Source organism: Ictidomys tridecemlineatus, chromosome 10 (genome assembly GCF_052094955.1).
Source record: "Ictidomys tridecemlineatus isolate mIctTri1 chromosome 10, mIctTri1.hap1, whole genome shotgun sequence".
In the NCBI taxonomy this organism is placed as follows: domain Eukaryota; kingdom Metazoa; phylum Chordata; class Mammalia; order Rodentia; family Sciuridae; genus Ictidomys; species Ictidomys tridecemlineatus.
Window position 1 is genome coordinate 37,332,442 of NC_135486.1, and position 15,460 is coordinate 37,347,901.

Below are 15,460 nucleotides of genomic sequence, written 5' to 3' on the forward strand. Positions count from 1 at the left end.
GATCCCTAGAGACATAGATCCTAGTGTAAGTCCTACCTCTTGGGAGCTGTGTGAATCTGGCCATATTACTTCCCGTTCTGAGTTTCTATTTCCACATCTATAACTAGAAGCTGGATTGCTGTTCAAAGGTGGGAACTGTTCCTCTGGCCTTCCAAGGTTGAGGTCTATCCGGTCCTGAAGCAGAAGGGCCTAGTCTCCCTAGGTACAGGTGATGAGCAAGCTAGACTGAGCAAGTAGGGCAGTTCAACAGTCTTGAGCTCATAGGAACTCCAATGAGAGTCAGAAATAAATGACAAAAGTTTATTGAATGGGAAGACAGACCATTTCCCTACCTGAGCTTCTAGTTCCTTTCCAAAGATTTTTGGACTTTTCATTTGCACATCTTTTTTCATTACATTTTTGTGTTGGTCCAGGATTCAGTCACAACAGAGGACAAGGACAGAGACCTTGCCCAGCGTGGCTCTCCCCACTTGGGAGTTTCCAGGCATGATGACAGACCCACCTATACCACCTCTATCCACAAATGTAGCTGTCCCATCAGCGCAGGCTCTTCCTGGGTGGCATCCAAGTCTCCTGGAGTCAGAAAACATTCCACCCGATCTGCCCCCTCCCCAGAAGCAAAGGGAGCTGGAGATCATTTGCAGGTGGCATAATAGAGCACACGCCCATTGATGTGATCGCGGATCTGCTCCACGCGCTTCTCCAGTCCTGTCAGGTCTGCTGAGCGCAGCATGATGGCCTGGCTCCCCTGCAGCAGCTCCGATTCCATGTCTGAGGCAGATGGAACAGTGTGGGGAGGAGGAGTAGATGGTGAGATACCCAAAGACTTCCAACCCTTCTCCTTCCTCCCCCTGCCTGGAGGCAGCATGGGCAGGAGAACCAACTCGGCAGAGGCTGGCCTCCAGGTGGTGGTCACTGAAGCCTCTCCCCTCTTTCCAGTCCTGGACACCCCCAATTCTGATTATCCCGTAACTCCTCACCCCTCTTGTCTTCTCTAGGCTCTCTCAGTTGTACCAGGCTGATGGGGGCAAGGATACTGATACCAAGATTAGCAGCCCAATGCTGTTGGACCTGAACAGGGGCCATCCTACCAGTAACACTTAAGTAGGCATCTTGACACTTGCCCACTCTCCCCCCTCAAAATGTTACCCCAGATTAATCTAGTTCTTCCTACCCCACCCCCATCCTGGTCCTGTCTGATTATATGTGAAGGACTTGAAGAACACTGAAAAATGACCCAGACTGGCCTGTGTCCCCTAGGCAGCAGTCCCCTGGGCTACTCTACATTCCCCTAACCTATATTTCACCAAGATGAGGGAGGGAGCACAACTACCGTACAAGGCTCCAACTTTAGGCAGCTCTGATTATTTGCTAAGTCCTCTTCTCAGACAACTAAAATCTAACCACTTCTTGCTTCCACCCCATTGTCCCAGGTCTGTCTCCTGGGTATGTAGGAATATATCTGCTCTGCTCCCACATGGAAGTCCCACATGGAAGGCTTCATTTTCTCCAGGTTAAAGGTCTCCATTCCTCATCTGATACAATTGCTGGGTCTCTCCCTCTCTCCCACCCCAGTCACTCTCTTCCTGATGTGTGCAGTTTTGTTGATCCTTTATGAAGATGAGCATAAGAGAGTGTCAGCCAGTGAACATCCACATGGGCCTACAGGTTGGTCAGATCTTGAAATACATCCATACTAGTGGTTGTATTATTGCTGTTCCATTTCAGGGCCCCATTTCCAAAGGCCTCCTTCATGCATAATCCTCGCCATTATCTTCCAATTAAAGTAAATTCCTTCAAGCGGGTAAATTTCCATTCCAATGCTATGACCTGAGACTATTCTCCTTGGTGGGTATGTGCCGTACCAGTTGCTAAGTAGTTTGAATATTACCCCTAAGCTTTTACTGATCCCCCTTACTTTGGCTGCTTTGTGTTTATTAGCTCTCAGGAGTAGCAAGACATTGCTGTTTCAAAACAAGCCTGCAGTTACTCAGAACTCTTGGGTCTTTCTCAGGTGAGTAACAATTTGTGACATGAACCACTGAGAAGCCAGGTCTCTCCTGAGCTGTACTTGTGGTCTAGGCCCACAAAGGCCAGAGGGAAGGTTTATCCTGACTTCATTTCATCCTGTTGGTTTAATCCCATCTTTTTCATCTTTTGCAATTGCCTGGTGTATTAACTCTCTGACATACACAGATTTGACAAATAAATTCTTTATCTTCTTACAGAGCATTGATGGGCAAGGCCAAGAAAAGCACTGACCCAGGCTCTGGTTCCTTCCTTGAGTTCAGCTCCTGGCCCTTTGTGGGTGGGTGTCCACAGCCTCCCATTTCTTCATTTTGAACCCACCAATCCAACCTTCTCTAGGGTGTCCACTTGGCTACCCACTGAGGTTTTTGCCAAAATTCAGAGAAACTGTGAAGCATTCACTGAACACACCAGCCCAGTGATGCCACCCACCATCACAACTTAGAGAATGAGTGGCTTCTAAATTCCTTATTCCTCTTTCTGAGGAAAGCTCAGAACCCTTTTAAAAGCTATTACCATGATGTCTCTGCCATATTCAGAACCTCTGGATTGTTCCCTGCCACATGCAGGGCCAAGTCTACCTTCTTCATCTGGGTTGGAGGCCAGCCACGTGGAGCTATTCTGTGTCTCTCCCACAGGTCCTGGTCAACCTCCTCTCCTGTTGGCCGATTCCTGTCCCATCCTCAAGACATGCCTTGTTCTTTCTCACCCGCTTCTCACCTCCACTGAGCATTTCTCTCAGAAGTAATTGGTCTCCTAGAACTCATTAGTCATGTCCCTTTCACAGGCCACCTCAGGCTATTAAATACAGTTTGGGGTACCGTTCACATGATAGGGAAAATGGCCTCATCTGGAGTGCAGGGCAGGCCGAGTCAATGTGAGCACTCCTGATCCCCACAGCCCTGTCACACATGCTAACCCTGATTGACCTCACTCCCTTAGCACTGCTGCTCCACCAGAGTGGACCTCAGCAGCCCCGGGAGGGGGCCAGCCTTCAGGGATTCCCAGCAGTCCATGCCCCTCACCTTGCATCCTGTCCATCATCTCCATGGTCTCCTCAAACAGTTCCTCTGCCTCTGTCTTGACAGTCAGGATCCGACTGCCCTGCTCACCCAGCATGGGACTCCGACTCAAACGGTCCTTCAACCCAGCATACTTTTGCTTTATTCTCTCAAAGTTCTGAAAAAAGTAGAACCACCTCAGTATCACTATCATCAAAGGGCTGTAGCTAAAGCATTTGACATCATCCGAATCAACACACAGGGATGAGGTGCCTCCTACTATCCCCCATGCACATATTTCACCTATAAAACCACTGTGCCCCAGATTATGTCTGAAAATTCTGCATGCCCCTCCCTCCATCTCTCGCTCCTGTCACCGCCCCCATCTCACTTTAAGCATAATGCCAAACACATAATCATAGGTTTATATTAAGGTGCCATTTCAAAGCAACTTGGTCACATCCCAGGATTGCACATGCCAACATTCCCAACCTTGGGAGAAGCACTTGAGACACTGGGAGAAGCTCTTCAATCTTCTCTGATAGGGGTGGAGCCCAGATCATTGGTCTAAGCTGAGTGTCCAGGCCAAGGATTAAGGAGACAAGCTCCAGATAACACAGTAAGAAACCTGCTTTATAGATGATCTTTGGGCAGGGACGAGTGACCACCTCATCTATAGACAGCTCCAGATGTCTCAACTGGACTGGATCATCTTCAGCATTCCCAATCCAGTTACACAGAAGCAGTGGAGGCTAAATTTGAGTTAATCCTGAAGCCCTTCACTGGCTATGTTTTGTTGGGCTAACTCGCCCTCTCTGTACCTCCTGGGCACTCAGTGCCCGCTGGCTGGCACCCTCTGCAAGCTGCTGGGCCTGGGCTGCCTGTGCCCTCTGCTGCTGGGCCTGGCGGTGGAGCTCCTCCATCCGTGCTCGGAAGTCACCCAGCTGCTCCCTCATGCCCATCACCAGCCTTTCTGCTGGTCCCAGGACCTGCTGAACCTTTGTGGAAAAAAGGAGAAAAATCTGGAAGTTTTTAGTGACTCTTACAGGCAGCCAACAGCATGCTTCTGCCATCTTTTCTCCCACTTTACAGACAGGGAAAATTCTGTTCAACCAGGACATCACAATGGCTCTCCCTCAGCCCCTGCCTGTCCATGATATCCAGGCCTCCTCCTTCTCCAGCTCAGTCAACCCCACCCCTGCCTTAGGGTCCACCCCTGCCTTTTCTGCATCCTGGCCAAGAGCTCAAAACCAGACTTGAGGCTTGTAAACCAGCCTTCTCAAGACCTCCAGCTTGGTCAACAAGGTCACCTTCTAGCATCTTCTATACCTTATGCCTAAATCTGTCTATTCATTCTAAAATGGGGGAGAAGAATCTATAAGGCCTCACCTCAGCGACCCTGTCCTGGATAAGTTTAAGGGAGCGGCTGGTGCCTTGCATGGTGTCCTGGGCCTCCTGCAATGCCACCGTGCCCTGCCGCAGGTTCCCAACCACATCCTCCACCTGGCCTTCCACTGCGTGAGCTCGGCTCCTAAGGAACAGGAAGGAAGAGCAGAGAGAGAAGGAGTGAACAGAGAATGATAAATGTGTAGTTTAACTCACGCACCAGCCTGAGAGAACACCCTTTCCAGCTGAGACAAAGACCAGGGACAATATTAGCTCTGTAGCTCTTCCCTCCTGAGACCCCACCAAGAGGGGATAGTGAGTATGTGTTATACCCAAGACATCCCCTTGGCCGTTTCTTTTATGGAAGACAGGGTCCAGTAAGTGAAGTGAAACCTGGACTTTTCATATCACTCAACTATCCCCACCACAGTAGGCAGCGCCCCCTGTGTCCTGGACTTCTATTCCTCTCTTCCAGAAACAGGGTTGGGGGACAACCTGGGTAGGGAGAAACTCAGGGCCCCAGGCCCTACCTGGCCTGCTCAGCCTCAGTCTGGAGCCTGCGGGCCCGCGTAATGTCCTGCTTGGTCTGAGACAGCACCAGGTCCACGTTGGGGAGCCTGGCTGCAATGGCCTGGATCTCGTTCATCTTCTGCAGGACTGTAGCCGAGTCCGTGGGCAGCCACAGAGCCAGCACAGCCTCGCTGACCTCCTGGATGGTGGCTGCATCCATATCAGGGTCTGGAAGACAGCCATCCATCAGACTGGGGAGGCCAGTCACCTCCCCAAGGATCAGCAGCCTCTTAAACAGCACCATAGACAATGCCTCTGTGGCCCTTCTGATGTGGGAGAAACACTGCCCACTCTCAAGCAAACGCAGGCGCCCATTCTCTAGGAATTTCCAGAGATGCTGTAGGATGATTGTCCTGTGTTCTGTGCTGTGGGGAGGAGGCGTGTCAGCACAGCTGTGGCAACTAAGTGTCTGGTGCCACAGGAAGCTGCGGGCTGGGAGGAGGAGGAGGAGGAGGTGCGCCCGACAGCTGGTACTGAGCAATGTCTGCTGCAATCAGCCCCAAACTGAGGGGAGCAGTCAGGGACCCGAGCTGCTTCCTTGGCCATGAGACTGCTTCCCAGCCCCCCTCCCAAAGAAGTGCTCAAAGGCAAATAAGGATTAGCACTCTTTGCTGGAATGTCACCTTCTCAGAAGCCAGTCGTGGACCTCCATCCACACTAGAGCCAGACTTCTCATCCTCTTTTTCTGCCTTATCTTCCTCTCCAGTGCTTACCACCCGTGTGCAAATGCTGAACTCATTTACCTGGTTTTTGTCTCTCTCCCCACGAAAAGGTAAGCTCCATGAGAACAGGGACTGGCTTTTGCCCACAGCTCTTTCCCCAGACCCTGACACAGTGCCTACACTAGGAGGTCCTTCATGTTTGTGGGGTAGATAAATGACTTCCAGATCTAGGCTTCCCATTATCCATTCAAGCAACCTCACAACCTCACAACAAGTCACGTGACTTCTCTGTGCTCAGTTTCCTAATCTCGGAAATAGGGCTATTGGTCCACATTCTGAAGTTGTGATGTGACAATTAGCAAGAGTTTTTAACCAACTCTGAGTCAGAGAGTGAGGTCAGAAGTACAGAGATGACATCTTCCTATTAGCTTTTACAGATTTTACCTGAATGGAAGTGTCCAGGAGGCCCCACCCACCAGAAGGTTTGGCCTGGGCCTGAACTCCTCTGTGGCCGTGGGCCCAGCCTTGCTCCACGCCTGCCAGGTTTCCTCACCAGCTAGCCACACGAGTCTCTTCCCCAGACCCCTCTCAAGCCAGGTGGAAGGACATTCTTGGAAGGTGGAAGCTAGTCCTATTCACTGCCATGTCCCTAAGGCCAGCTGGCGGCAGCTTGACATAGGAGCCCAAGGCATAACTGCAGTTGGGTTTAACTGGATTTATTCCATTGCAAGATGCACCAGGACCCTGACCATACTGACATCAACCTCTCCTCTAACCCAGAGTCCTCTCCAAATAAGGCTTAATCCTCATCCTCCCAGCAAAGCCTCCCTCGCTGAACATAGCCCCTCCCAGCTCTGGTGCTTCATGTATTCTGCAAAACTTCACCCAGGCTGCAGCTGCACCACACTCAGTTCCTGGCCTTCTGAGGCTTGGAGTGGGCCCTCGTCAATATTTCCTGCTCTGCACAACAGCACATGAGGAGTTGAGACTGCAAATCAAATTAGCCTCAGTCCCTGCCTTTATGGAGCTTGGGATCTAGTGGGAGAGACATGTTGATAAATAAGGAAGCAAAACCAATGAGGGTAGAGGTGTGCCTCACCCAGGCTAGAGGACCAGGGAGGCTTTCTGGAGACTGGGGTTCTTTCCTGAGAGAACTCTTAGAGGATGAGCAGGACTTATCCAGGTAAGGGGAGACAAGGGAAGGTAGACAATCCAGAGAGAGGGAAAACATTTGCAAAAGTGAAAGTGAGTGTGTATGTCCATCCCATAATGCAACAATGTAGATGTGCAAAACTGAGTGAGAACAATGGGCTTGAATCCTACCCACACCACCTCCAAGTTGGATGTTCCTAAACAGGTTGCATAACCTCTCTGTGCGTAGATTCATTATATGCAAAATAAAGTAATAATAGTACTTAGCTCATGTAGCCAAAATTAAGTAATATAATCGATGCAAAGCCCTTAAAACAGTACCGGGTACTTAGGAATGAACTCTACCTATTAATTTTTTCAATTCCATTTGAAGAACTAGTGAAGAAAAATGATGTCACCTCCCTCCTCCATAGACCTGCCACTCTCCCTCCCATGCTGTGACCCTGTATACCAACAGCAGCTAGCACCCGCCTCCTGTAAGAGTTCTCTGAAGCTAGAACCCACCACTATGATAACTGTGAGAATTTTCCTTCTCTCTGCCTCTGGACCCATCATAGGACTTGACCTGAGACACAGCATAAATGAGAGGACAAAAAGGGACTGGTTGTTCCCTGCCTGCTTATGCCAGCCTGGGAATTCCAGCTCCATCTCACCTCCTGGCCTGGGTCCTGGCTGTAGTTAATTCAAGATGAGTGGCCTCTTAGCCTACATAAGGGCAAGTTTCCCTTATTTGTGAGTCTGAGCCCCAAACCTCGGCCTGCCCCTTCATGCTTCTTTGCTGAGTACCATCTCCCTGCATCCCTAGTAACATTTCCCCCCCGTGGGCCTTATGGCTTCAAGCAAGTCATAGGATTTCTGTGGATCCTTCCTGCCTCTCTCTGACCTGCCATCTGCACTCAGGAGAGAGCTGTGGCCTATTTGGGGCAAAAACACTGCAATAGTAGCAAGAAGAGCCACTGTCATTACACCAAACCCTCAGCTCATATTAACTGGGCTCCCAGCCAGCAAATTTCCTGGCAGAGACCAGAAATCTAATAATATCAACTCACATTCCGGAGGCACCTTTAATTTTTCAAAGCACATTTTACATCAGTTATTTGATCCTCAAAATAAACTTGTGAAATACTACCATTTCCATTTGCAAGCGAAAGGTGGGGCAAAGAGAAAAAGCAACATTTCCAAAGTCACACAAGTCTCCTGAGTCCTGTCCAAAGATCTTTCTATTGCACAGCCCTGTCCCACTCTCCAGGACAGCAGGAAAGAGATCACGTTCATCAGTTTGGGTGCATTCTGTGTCTAGCCTTATGGTAGGTATGGTGATACAGCCATAGACCAGATAGCCAACCATCCCTGCCCTTTTGGACTCTGCAATCTAGTGAGGAGACACATGACATATTTACAGACAAATGAACTTCATAAGCAGAGCCTAAATAGCAGGGTGAAGGTATGGGAAATGGGGAGCAGGGGGCTGACCACAGGCAGGGTGGTCAGGGAAGGCTTTTCTGCAGAGATGATGCTGAAACTGAGACCTGGAAGATGAGAAACAGCCACCTTGGAAAGAGCATCCCAGGAAGGCAAAGAGAAAAGGGTATCCAGTGAGTGAAGGAAGGAGGAGCGCAAGGTCACATCCAGGAGATGGACAAGAGCCAGACCTTGTGAGTCAAGAGAGGAGCCGGGAGTTTATCAAGGAACAAGGTGAAGCCTTTGAAGGATTTAAAGCAAGAGTGGGAAGCCATCTGACATATTTCTCAAAGGTGTCTCAGACCATGCTATTGGGAATGGATCACACACAGGGAACAGGCAGAGAAGTCATTGGAGAGGCCAGATGAGTGACAGGGTCCTGGGCCAGGGTGCTGGAGGCCATGGAGGCAGGGAGGGAGACCGGGGATTGTTGAATGAGAATGGGAATGAGGGAGAGGCAGGAGCTGGACACCAGCTGAGGGGAGACTGAAGCCAGCTCACCCGTGAGGAAGTCCCGGACCTGCTGGATGAGGAACCGTGTGCGTCCAATGTCTTCTTCCATCTGGGAGTGACTGGTGCTCACCTGAGTCTTTAGGCGCTGAGCATCTGATTGGACCTGCGAGGCAGCTTCCTCAGCTGCCCTAATCTGTTGACACACCATGTGTTAGAAGGGGCCAGGACTCCATGGCGCCTCTCAGCAGCTCCCAAGGATTCCATGGATCATCCTCGACCTCAGGACCTATCTACAAAGCATCTGTAACCAACCAAGTTTGGCCCCAGAAGACACAATTTGGATGTTTGGTTTAAAAAAAAAAAAAAACCTCAAAAACATTGATTCCAACTCTATGTCATGTTTGCTGTGAAACTTTAACACAATCACCTAATATTTCTGGGCTTTAGTCTCTGACTTTAAAATGGGAATTCTGGCCCTAAAGCAACTTAGTGAGACCATGTCTCTAAACAAAATATAAAAAAAGGCTGGGGATGTGACTTAGCGGTTAAGTGCCCCTGGGTTCAATCCCCAGTACAGAAAGAAAGAAAGAAAGAAAGAAAGAAAGAAAGAAAGAAAGAAAGAAAGAAAGAAAGAAAGAAAGAAAGAAAGAAAGAAAGAAAGAAAGAAAGAAAGAAAGGAAGGGAAAAAGAAATTTCTGGATTGCCTGCAGAGCTCCTTCCTCTCTGCCCCCTCCTACCTGTGCCCACCTCCCCCCTGCTGTACCTACCATCTGCCTGGTCTGCTGGAGCTGGGAGTTGAAACCCCGGAGCTGCTCAGCCACCTGCCCTGCCATCCGGAAGGCCCCTCCAGCCCTAGGGCGGGCACCCCTGCAGTGGGAGCCACAGACAGTGCCATTATCTTGGGGACACAGTTCACCAGGACACGCTCCTGGGGTGCAAGCCGTCTGCCTGGAGCCGCCACAGAGCTGTGGAGAGATGGGGGTGTCAAAGAGGCTTCTCGACAACCATCCCCACCCCACACCAGGAAACAAACAGTCAGACATCCCCATGACAACCGGCATCAGAAACGTGTTTCCTTGGCAATGCCTGAGTACACAGTGAGGGGCATGAGGGTCAGGATGGGTGAGCAGTTTCTCACTGGGGCAGGTTTGCCCTAATGGGAAATGTGGGGATGTGGCCGTAGTCCCTGTGTGATAAGCTAGGGTGGAGGTTCCAAGAAGAGGGACTCCCATTCCCTAAGTCACCTTATTGATGGTAGGTGTCAGATCAGGCAAGGAGGCCATCTCCAGCTGCAGGGATGCCAGATCGGGGCTACCATCACCTTCACCTCTTCCCACCAGCCTGTCCAGCCCCTCTGCTCGTCTGCGGTCCTCCCTGAGCCGGTGCAGCAACCTGGAGCTGTCCGAGATCTGCCGAGCAGCCTGCGATGACCGCTCATAGGCTGTGGTCAGCATCCGGAAGGCTCCTATGGAACGAGGGGAGGGGAGAGAGCTGTCCATGGCACAGGAGGCCTGGAGAGATGGGAAGGAGCAGATGGGGAGAGGCGGGTTGTCTGGGTCCCTCTCTTCTCACCTGAAAGATCAACATTGCTTATTTTTTCAAACTGTTCCCTCTTGTTCTGATACATAACAAGGAGGTGATTGAAGCTTCTGTCCAGACTGTCCAAGTCTCCTGGGAGGGACAACATCTCCTCCAGCAGGGGAAGATCCAACTGCAGGTCCTGGAGAGTCCGCCTAGGATGGGAGAAGAGTATGGGCTAACATGTAGGAGGGGGTTTGGCTTGCCAGAATCAACCTCCTCTTGATAAAGCTGCCACTGAGTTAGGAGAAACAGGCTGCACAGGGGAGTTGTCCTCAGCAAAGCAACAGAAGGGAGAATCCACCAGCTGAAGACAATTCTTCTGGGCAGAGGCTGGGGTCAGCCGAGGCAGGGACACAGCCTTGCTCCATCCCTCTGTAGGTGGACTGTTAAATGCTCTCCTTCCTTGACTGCTCTGGCCTTAGTATTCTCCATCCCCCCCCTCACCATTCTCTGCCTATGCTACCCTGTCCCTCTCCTCCTGGCCTCTTACTGTCTGACTTGAGCTATGGCTCCCAAACTGCTCCTCTGGGGCACACACCACCCCCACTGAGCTGCAAACCCATCGCCTTCTGGCTGGAAATGCCCATGTGAAGGGGACTCATGATGCACCCCCAGGCTCACCACCATGGGGCTCTCAGGGTCCTCTCTCCCCATGCCCTCTGTCTGTCCACCCATCTTAACTCCCTCCCACAAGTGTCACATCCTCCACCTGAGGCTTTGCTTGGCCATAGAATACCACGTCCCACCCTCCACACCTGCATTCCCAGCCTTCTGAACCCCTATGGACATATTGCACAGTTTAGAAAATGAGGTCAGAGGGCACTCCCCTGTAAAGCCTGCCACAGCCACCCGTTAGGGGAGCTTTAGCTCTTATCCCACGTCCACATTACTATTCTTCACTGTTGGCACATCAACCAGCTGCACAAGAGCCTCTGGGGGGTGAAGACTGTGTCCTGTGAACTGTAATGTCCTTCACACCTTGTGTAATGCCTGGATCACACCAGGGGCTTTTAAATCTGTGGAGTGAATGAACAAATGATTTCCAACATTTGCTCTAGCTCCTCTGCTCAGGCCCCTGAAGAAGCTCAGCACCTCCATGAGTAAAAGAGGCTCAGCCTTCAATCCTCTTGGGCTACCTTTTCCCTGCTGCCTGGACATCTCTGTGTACCACCAGTCCACTGGTGCTCAGGAAATATAAACTAATTATAGAATCTTCCAGAACCAAATCTCACTGAGAAGTCACCTCTGCTGGTGGGAGGGGGGCGTAGGTGGGATGGCTTCCATTCCAAAAGCAAGTTGGGATCTATATTTAGCACCCCTGCCTCTAGGATGCCCTCCACCAGGGTGACTAATCCAGAGCTGACTCTCTCCTACAGGCAGCGCCAAGCACTTGAAAGAGTCCTGGGCTTGGGCTCCTTGCCTGTGCTCTGAGGCCAGCCCTGCCCCTCAGTGGCCACGTGGCTATGACATCATTTATCAATGCCTGTCTCCTCACCTGTAAAACAGAAGTAATAACAGCCACCACTCTATCCTCACAGGACTGTCACAGTAGTTGAGAGTGGGTGCATGTGAAAATGTTTTGTAAACTATAAAGGGCTGTAAAAAGGTAAGGAAGGACCAGCGTGACCCTTATGTGAACCTATGTGGCATAATTCTCCAAGTGCTGTGCAGGGACAGTGATACCTGATAGAGAAGACGGCATTGGCCACCTGGGCCACATCCTGCTCTGAGACCAAGGAACTGCCCAAAATTGCTTGGATCTGCTCAATCTTGGCCTTGGCATCCCGCACCCTGGAGGCCAAGCCAAGGTCGTCCAGGCCTGGCCCCGGCCGCAGGCCAGCAGTGGCATTGCGGAGACTGTGGAGGCGCCGAGCCTGCTCCTTGAGGTCTGAGTCGTAGGTCTGGAAGCATGGGTGGCAGCCCACGCACACGGGGTAGCGGTCACAGTAACCTCGCTGGCACTGGTCACAGCGACGTCCGGTCAAGCCAGGGCGGCAGAGACAGCGGCCCGAGGCCTTGTCGCAGCCCAGATTCTCTGTTCCTCGGAAGTCACAGTCACAGGCTAGGGCCGGGAGAAAAGGCAGTCAGAGACTGGGGTCAGGGAGAGAAAGGCGTTCGGTGGGGAGAGCCCTACAGAGGACTTGTGACCTGAGGGACCGCCTGTGTGACTTAGAATAACAGTCCACAGTGGCTAGAAAAAAGGCAAAACTTACTCAAAAGCCCCCAGATGGCACATACTGTTCCTTAGAACAGAAACACAGGCTGGGTTTGCCCCCCACCCGGTACTTCCCACTTCTATAGATGAGGCAGCTCAGGTGCAGGAGCTAACAAGCCTCCTCCCTCTGATGAGGAAACCGAGTGCAGAGGGGAGTGGCTCACTCAGTCACCAGGGAGGCAGAACTGAGGCCAGCACCGGGTCTGGACACTCCTGTCCTGTGCTCTTGTCACTACATCAAGCCGACTCTGGGAATGACACCCTGCCCCCCCCCCCAGGGCTTGCTTTCTCTGCTGATGCAGAGAGAAGAAGTAACCTCCCCTCCCTGCTCCTGCTTCTCCAAATGCCTGTTCTAAGGGAAGTGGGAGCAAGACAACCCTCCTGAGGTGTGGACGTGGGGGCGGCCTCTGGTAAACCTCACTCAAGGGCAAGGAGGACAAGCAGTGGCAGGAGTGTGGCACTCACCGGGCTGCCCAGGCTCACACCACACCTAACAATGCAGGATGTCCAACCACCTCACAGACCTGGGTGACCCCACCACAAGCTTGTCTCACCATGCAGTTAGCTCCCACCTCGGCATCCTGTGGCCACATCTCCATAGGTCCGGTCTGGACACTGGCGGATGAGTGCGGCAGCACTGCACTTGAGGCCACTAAAGCCTTCCCGACAGGGGCACTGCCCTGTGAACTGAGAGGGGAAAGAACCATCAGGGGCCCTATCTTACAGGATCTGCCTGGCCCTGGTATCATGTCCCAGCCCCCTGCCCCACAGATAGTAACAAGGGCTCACCAGCTGTCTACAGAGAGAATGCACCCACCCACCCCCATTGCAAAAAAAAAGGACCCCCCCCCAGACAAGCACAAAAGTCAAAGCCCAGAGTTGCTCTGCAGAAGGTGTGGCAAATATGGCATTGCCCAAGGCTGAGAGCCACAGAGGGAGGGACATCTGGTGGCCTCCCCCAAGAGGAACAGGGATAGAAGCATCCCAGGCTGACTTTCAAAACTCCCACAAGGGGAGCATGAAGTTAAGACAGAGATGCTGGTGGGCAGACCCCCCCTCCTGCTGAGGAGCCCCTGGGGCCATCCCACCTCATACCTGGTTGCACTGGGGGCTGAGGGAGTTGTGCGGGTCACAGGCACATGGCTCGCAGCCCCGGCCACTGGCCAGCTTCCAGTGGTAGGGAGCGCACTGGTCACATTTGGGACCCACCACGTTGGGCAGGCACAGGCAGCGGCCACTCTCCTCATCACAGGGCATGTCCCGCTGGGACCCCAGGATGCTGCAGTCACAACCTGCAGGAGGGCGGGCTGAGCTCAGGCAGACACCACGAAAAAAATTCAGCCCCAGAAGACACACATGCAGGGAGGAGGCCAGCCAGGAAAAAGCACTGGGCAGGGCGGTCCCCTGTGGATAACATGGCTGACTCACAACCACTGTGCCTTCCCAGCCACCTGGCAGCTTGGCGGCCTGCAGGCCCACCCTTGCTCTGGCTGACTCAGTCCTACCTTCCAACCTGGGCCTGTGCTGCCACCTGCTGGTGGCTAGTAGCACAACACCTGGTGCTGGGAAAGAAGAAATCTGACCTACCAGCCCAACCCCATTGTCTGCCCTTGAGTGGGATTTCCTCTGAAGACAGCCTCGCAAGATTTGGACTGGGGGCCCATGCAGCCCACCCACACCACACTGGGCCAGGTCCCCTACTCACGGTGGCATCCCTGTGGGTTGGTGTAGGTGAGTCCTGTGAAGCCTGGCTTGCAAAGGTCACAGCGCTCTCCCTGCACATGTTCTTTGCACACACATTGCCCGGTGACTGGGTCACAGGGAGCCCCTGGCACTGCCCCATCCGGATCACATTCACAAGCTGAGAGACAAAAGCAGCCGTGGCAATAATAACAAAGAAATTTTGAGAGCTCAAAGCAGATTCTAGGAGCCACATTGCCTGGTTCAAATCTTTGTTCCACCATCGGTTATTTGTTAATCTTACAACCTCAATCAAGTACTTTATACCCCTCTGCACCTCTGTTTCTTCATCTGTATAATGGGACAATAATACACCCCTCCTAGCTTCTTATGAGTAATAAAAGAGTAAATATCAACTAGGTAGAAAGTCAGTTGAGGATGTTAAACACTATACCAGTATTTTGGTTTTCATGATTTACCAAACAACTACTATGTACCAAGCACTAAACCAGGCACTCTCCCATGTTGTCTCATAATGCTCCTGATAACCCTGAAATGTGAGGATTCTAATCCCCACTGTACTGATGAGGAAGCTGAGGCTCTGAGATGCTAAAGAACTTACTAAAGGTCACATTGTCACATTGCAAGTGAACGCTGGACACAAGAGTCAAACTCAAGTGTGTCTCAGTCTTTCCATAAACAAATAATAACAACAGGAAGTGACCCAGCTTTCCCCTACCAGACTCCTTGGCCTCTATTATGCTTTTCAAAACAAACTACTCCTTCATTGCCAAAGTCTTGGCTGATGAAAACCGCCTCCACCCGCCTGCCTCAGTCTAGTTTGCTCTCTCCTGTGTGCAGTTTGAGCCCTTGTGGGCATGTTAGCCACCTCTGACTGTTCCAGCCCCTTACATTCGCGTTCATTCAACAAGCATTCCTTGAGCATCGATTATTTGTTAGTCAATTGTGTTAGGACCAGAGAAAATAAGACATGATCTTGGAAGAGTTATCAATATTGAGTAAATAGAAAAACAAGTATCAAACCACATTGCCACATGGGAAAGGCAACACCATGGGCAAAGAGCTTTAATTCCTCTTTTTTGTGTGTGATTTATTTACCAGACCACAGGAGCCATAGCTTATGTTTATTTTTTTTCTCTTCTATACCCAAAGTAAGGCTATGTACTGATTGGCTCATCGATTGATGGTCCACTGAGGTTAAATGATTTGTTTAATAGTACACAGCTAAGTTATAAAAACCACCACAAGTC

The 15,460-nt window shown here is 51.4% G+C and overlaps 1 protein-coding gene across 8 annotated transcripts in view; it reads right to left on the bottom strand.

The window, feature by feature from the left end:
- Nucleotides 1–286: 286 nt before the first annotated feature.
- Nucleotides 287–15,460, bottom strand: part of Lamb3 (laminin subunit beta 3) — a 43,637-nt gene continuing 28,463 nt past the window's right edge. For all 8 annotated transcript variants that reach the window (XM_021729219.3, XM_078022743.1, XM_078022747.1 and 5 more), the window contains 13 exons: nucleotides 14,215–14,370; nucleotides 13,605–13,801; nucleotides 13,082–13,196; nucleotides 11,978–12,356; nucleotides 10,286–10,446; nucleotides 9,958–10,178; nucleotides 9,481–9,678; nucleotides 8,762–8,906; nucleotides 4,946–5,153; nucleotides 4,419–4,560; nucleotides 3,851–4,027; nucleotides 3,054–3,207; nucleotides 287–771 (listed from right to left, as the gene is read on the bottom strand). In XM_021729219.3, the coding sequence (XP_021584894.2) occupies nucleotides 635–771; nucleotides 3,054–3,207; nucleotides 3,851–4,027; nucleotides 4,419–4,560; nucleotides 4,946–5,153; nucleotides 8,762–8,906; nucleotides 9,481–9,678; nucleotides 9,958–10,178; nucleotides 10,286–10,446; nucleotides 11,978–12,356; nucleotides 13,082–13,196; nucleotides 13,605–13,801; nucleotides 14,215–14,370 (2,390 nt within the window). In that variant the 3' untranslated portion in view covers nucleotides 287–634. The remainder of the gene's footprint in view (nucleotides 772–3,053; nucleotides 3,208–3,850; nucleotides 4,028–4,418; nucleotides 4,561–4,945; nucleotides 5,154–8,761; nucleotides 8,907–9,480; nucleotides 9,679–9,957; nucleotides 10,179–10,285; nucleotides 10,447–11,977; nucleotides 12,357–13,081; nucleotides 13,197–13,604; nucleotides 13,802–14,214; nucleotides 14,371–15,460) is intronic.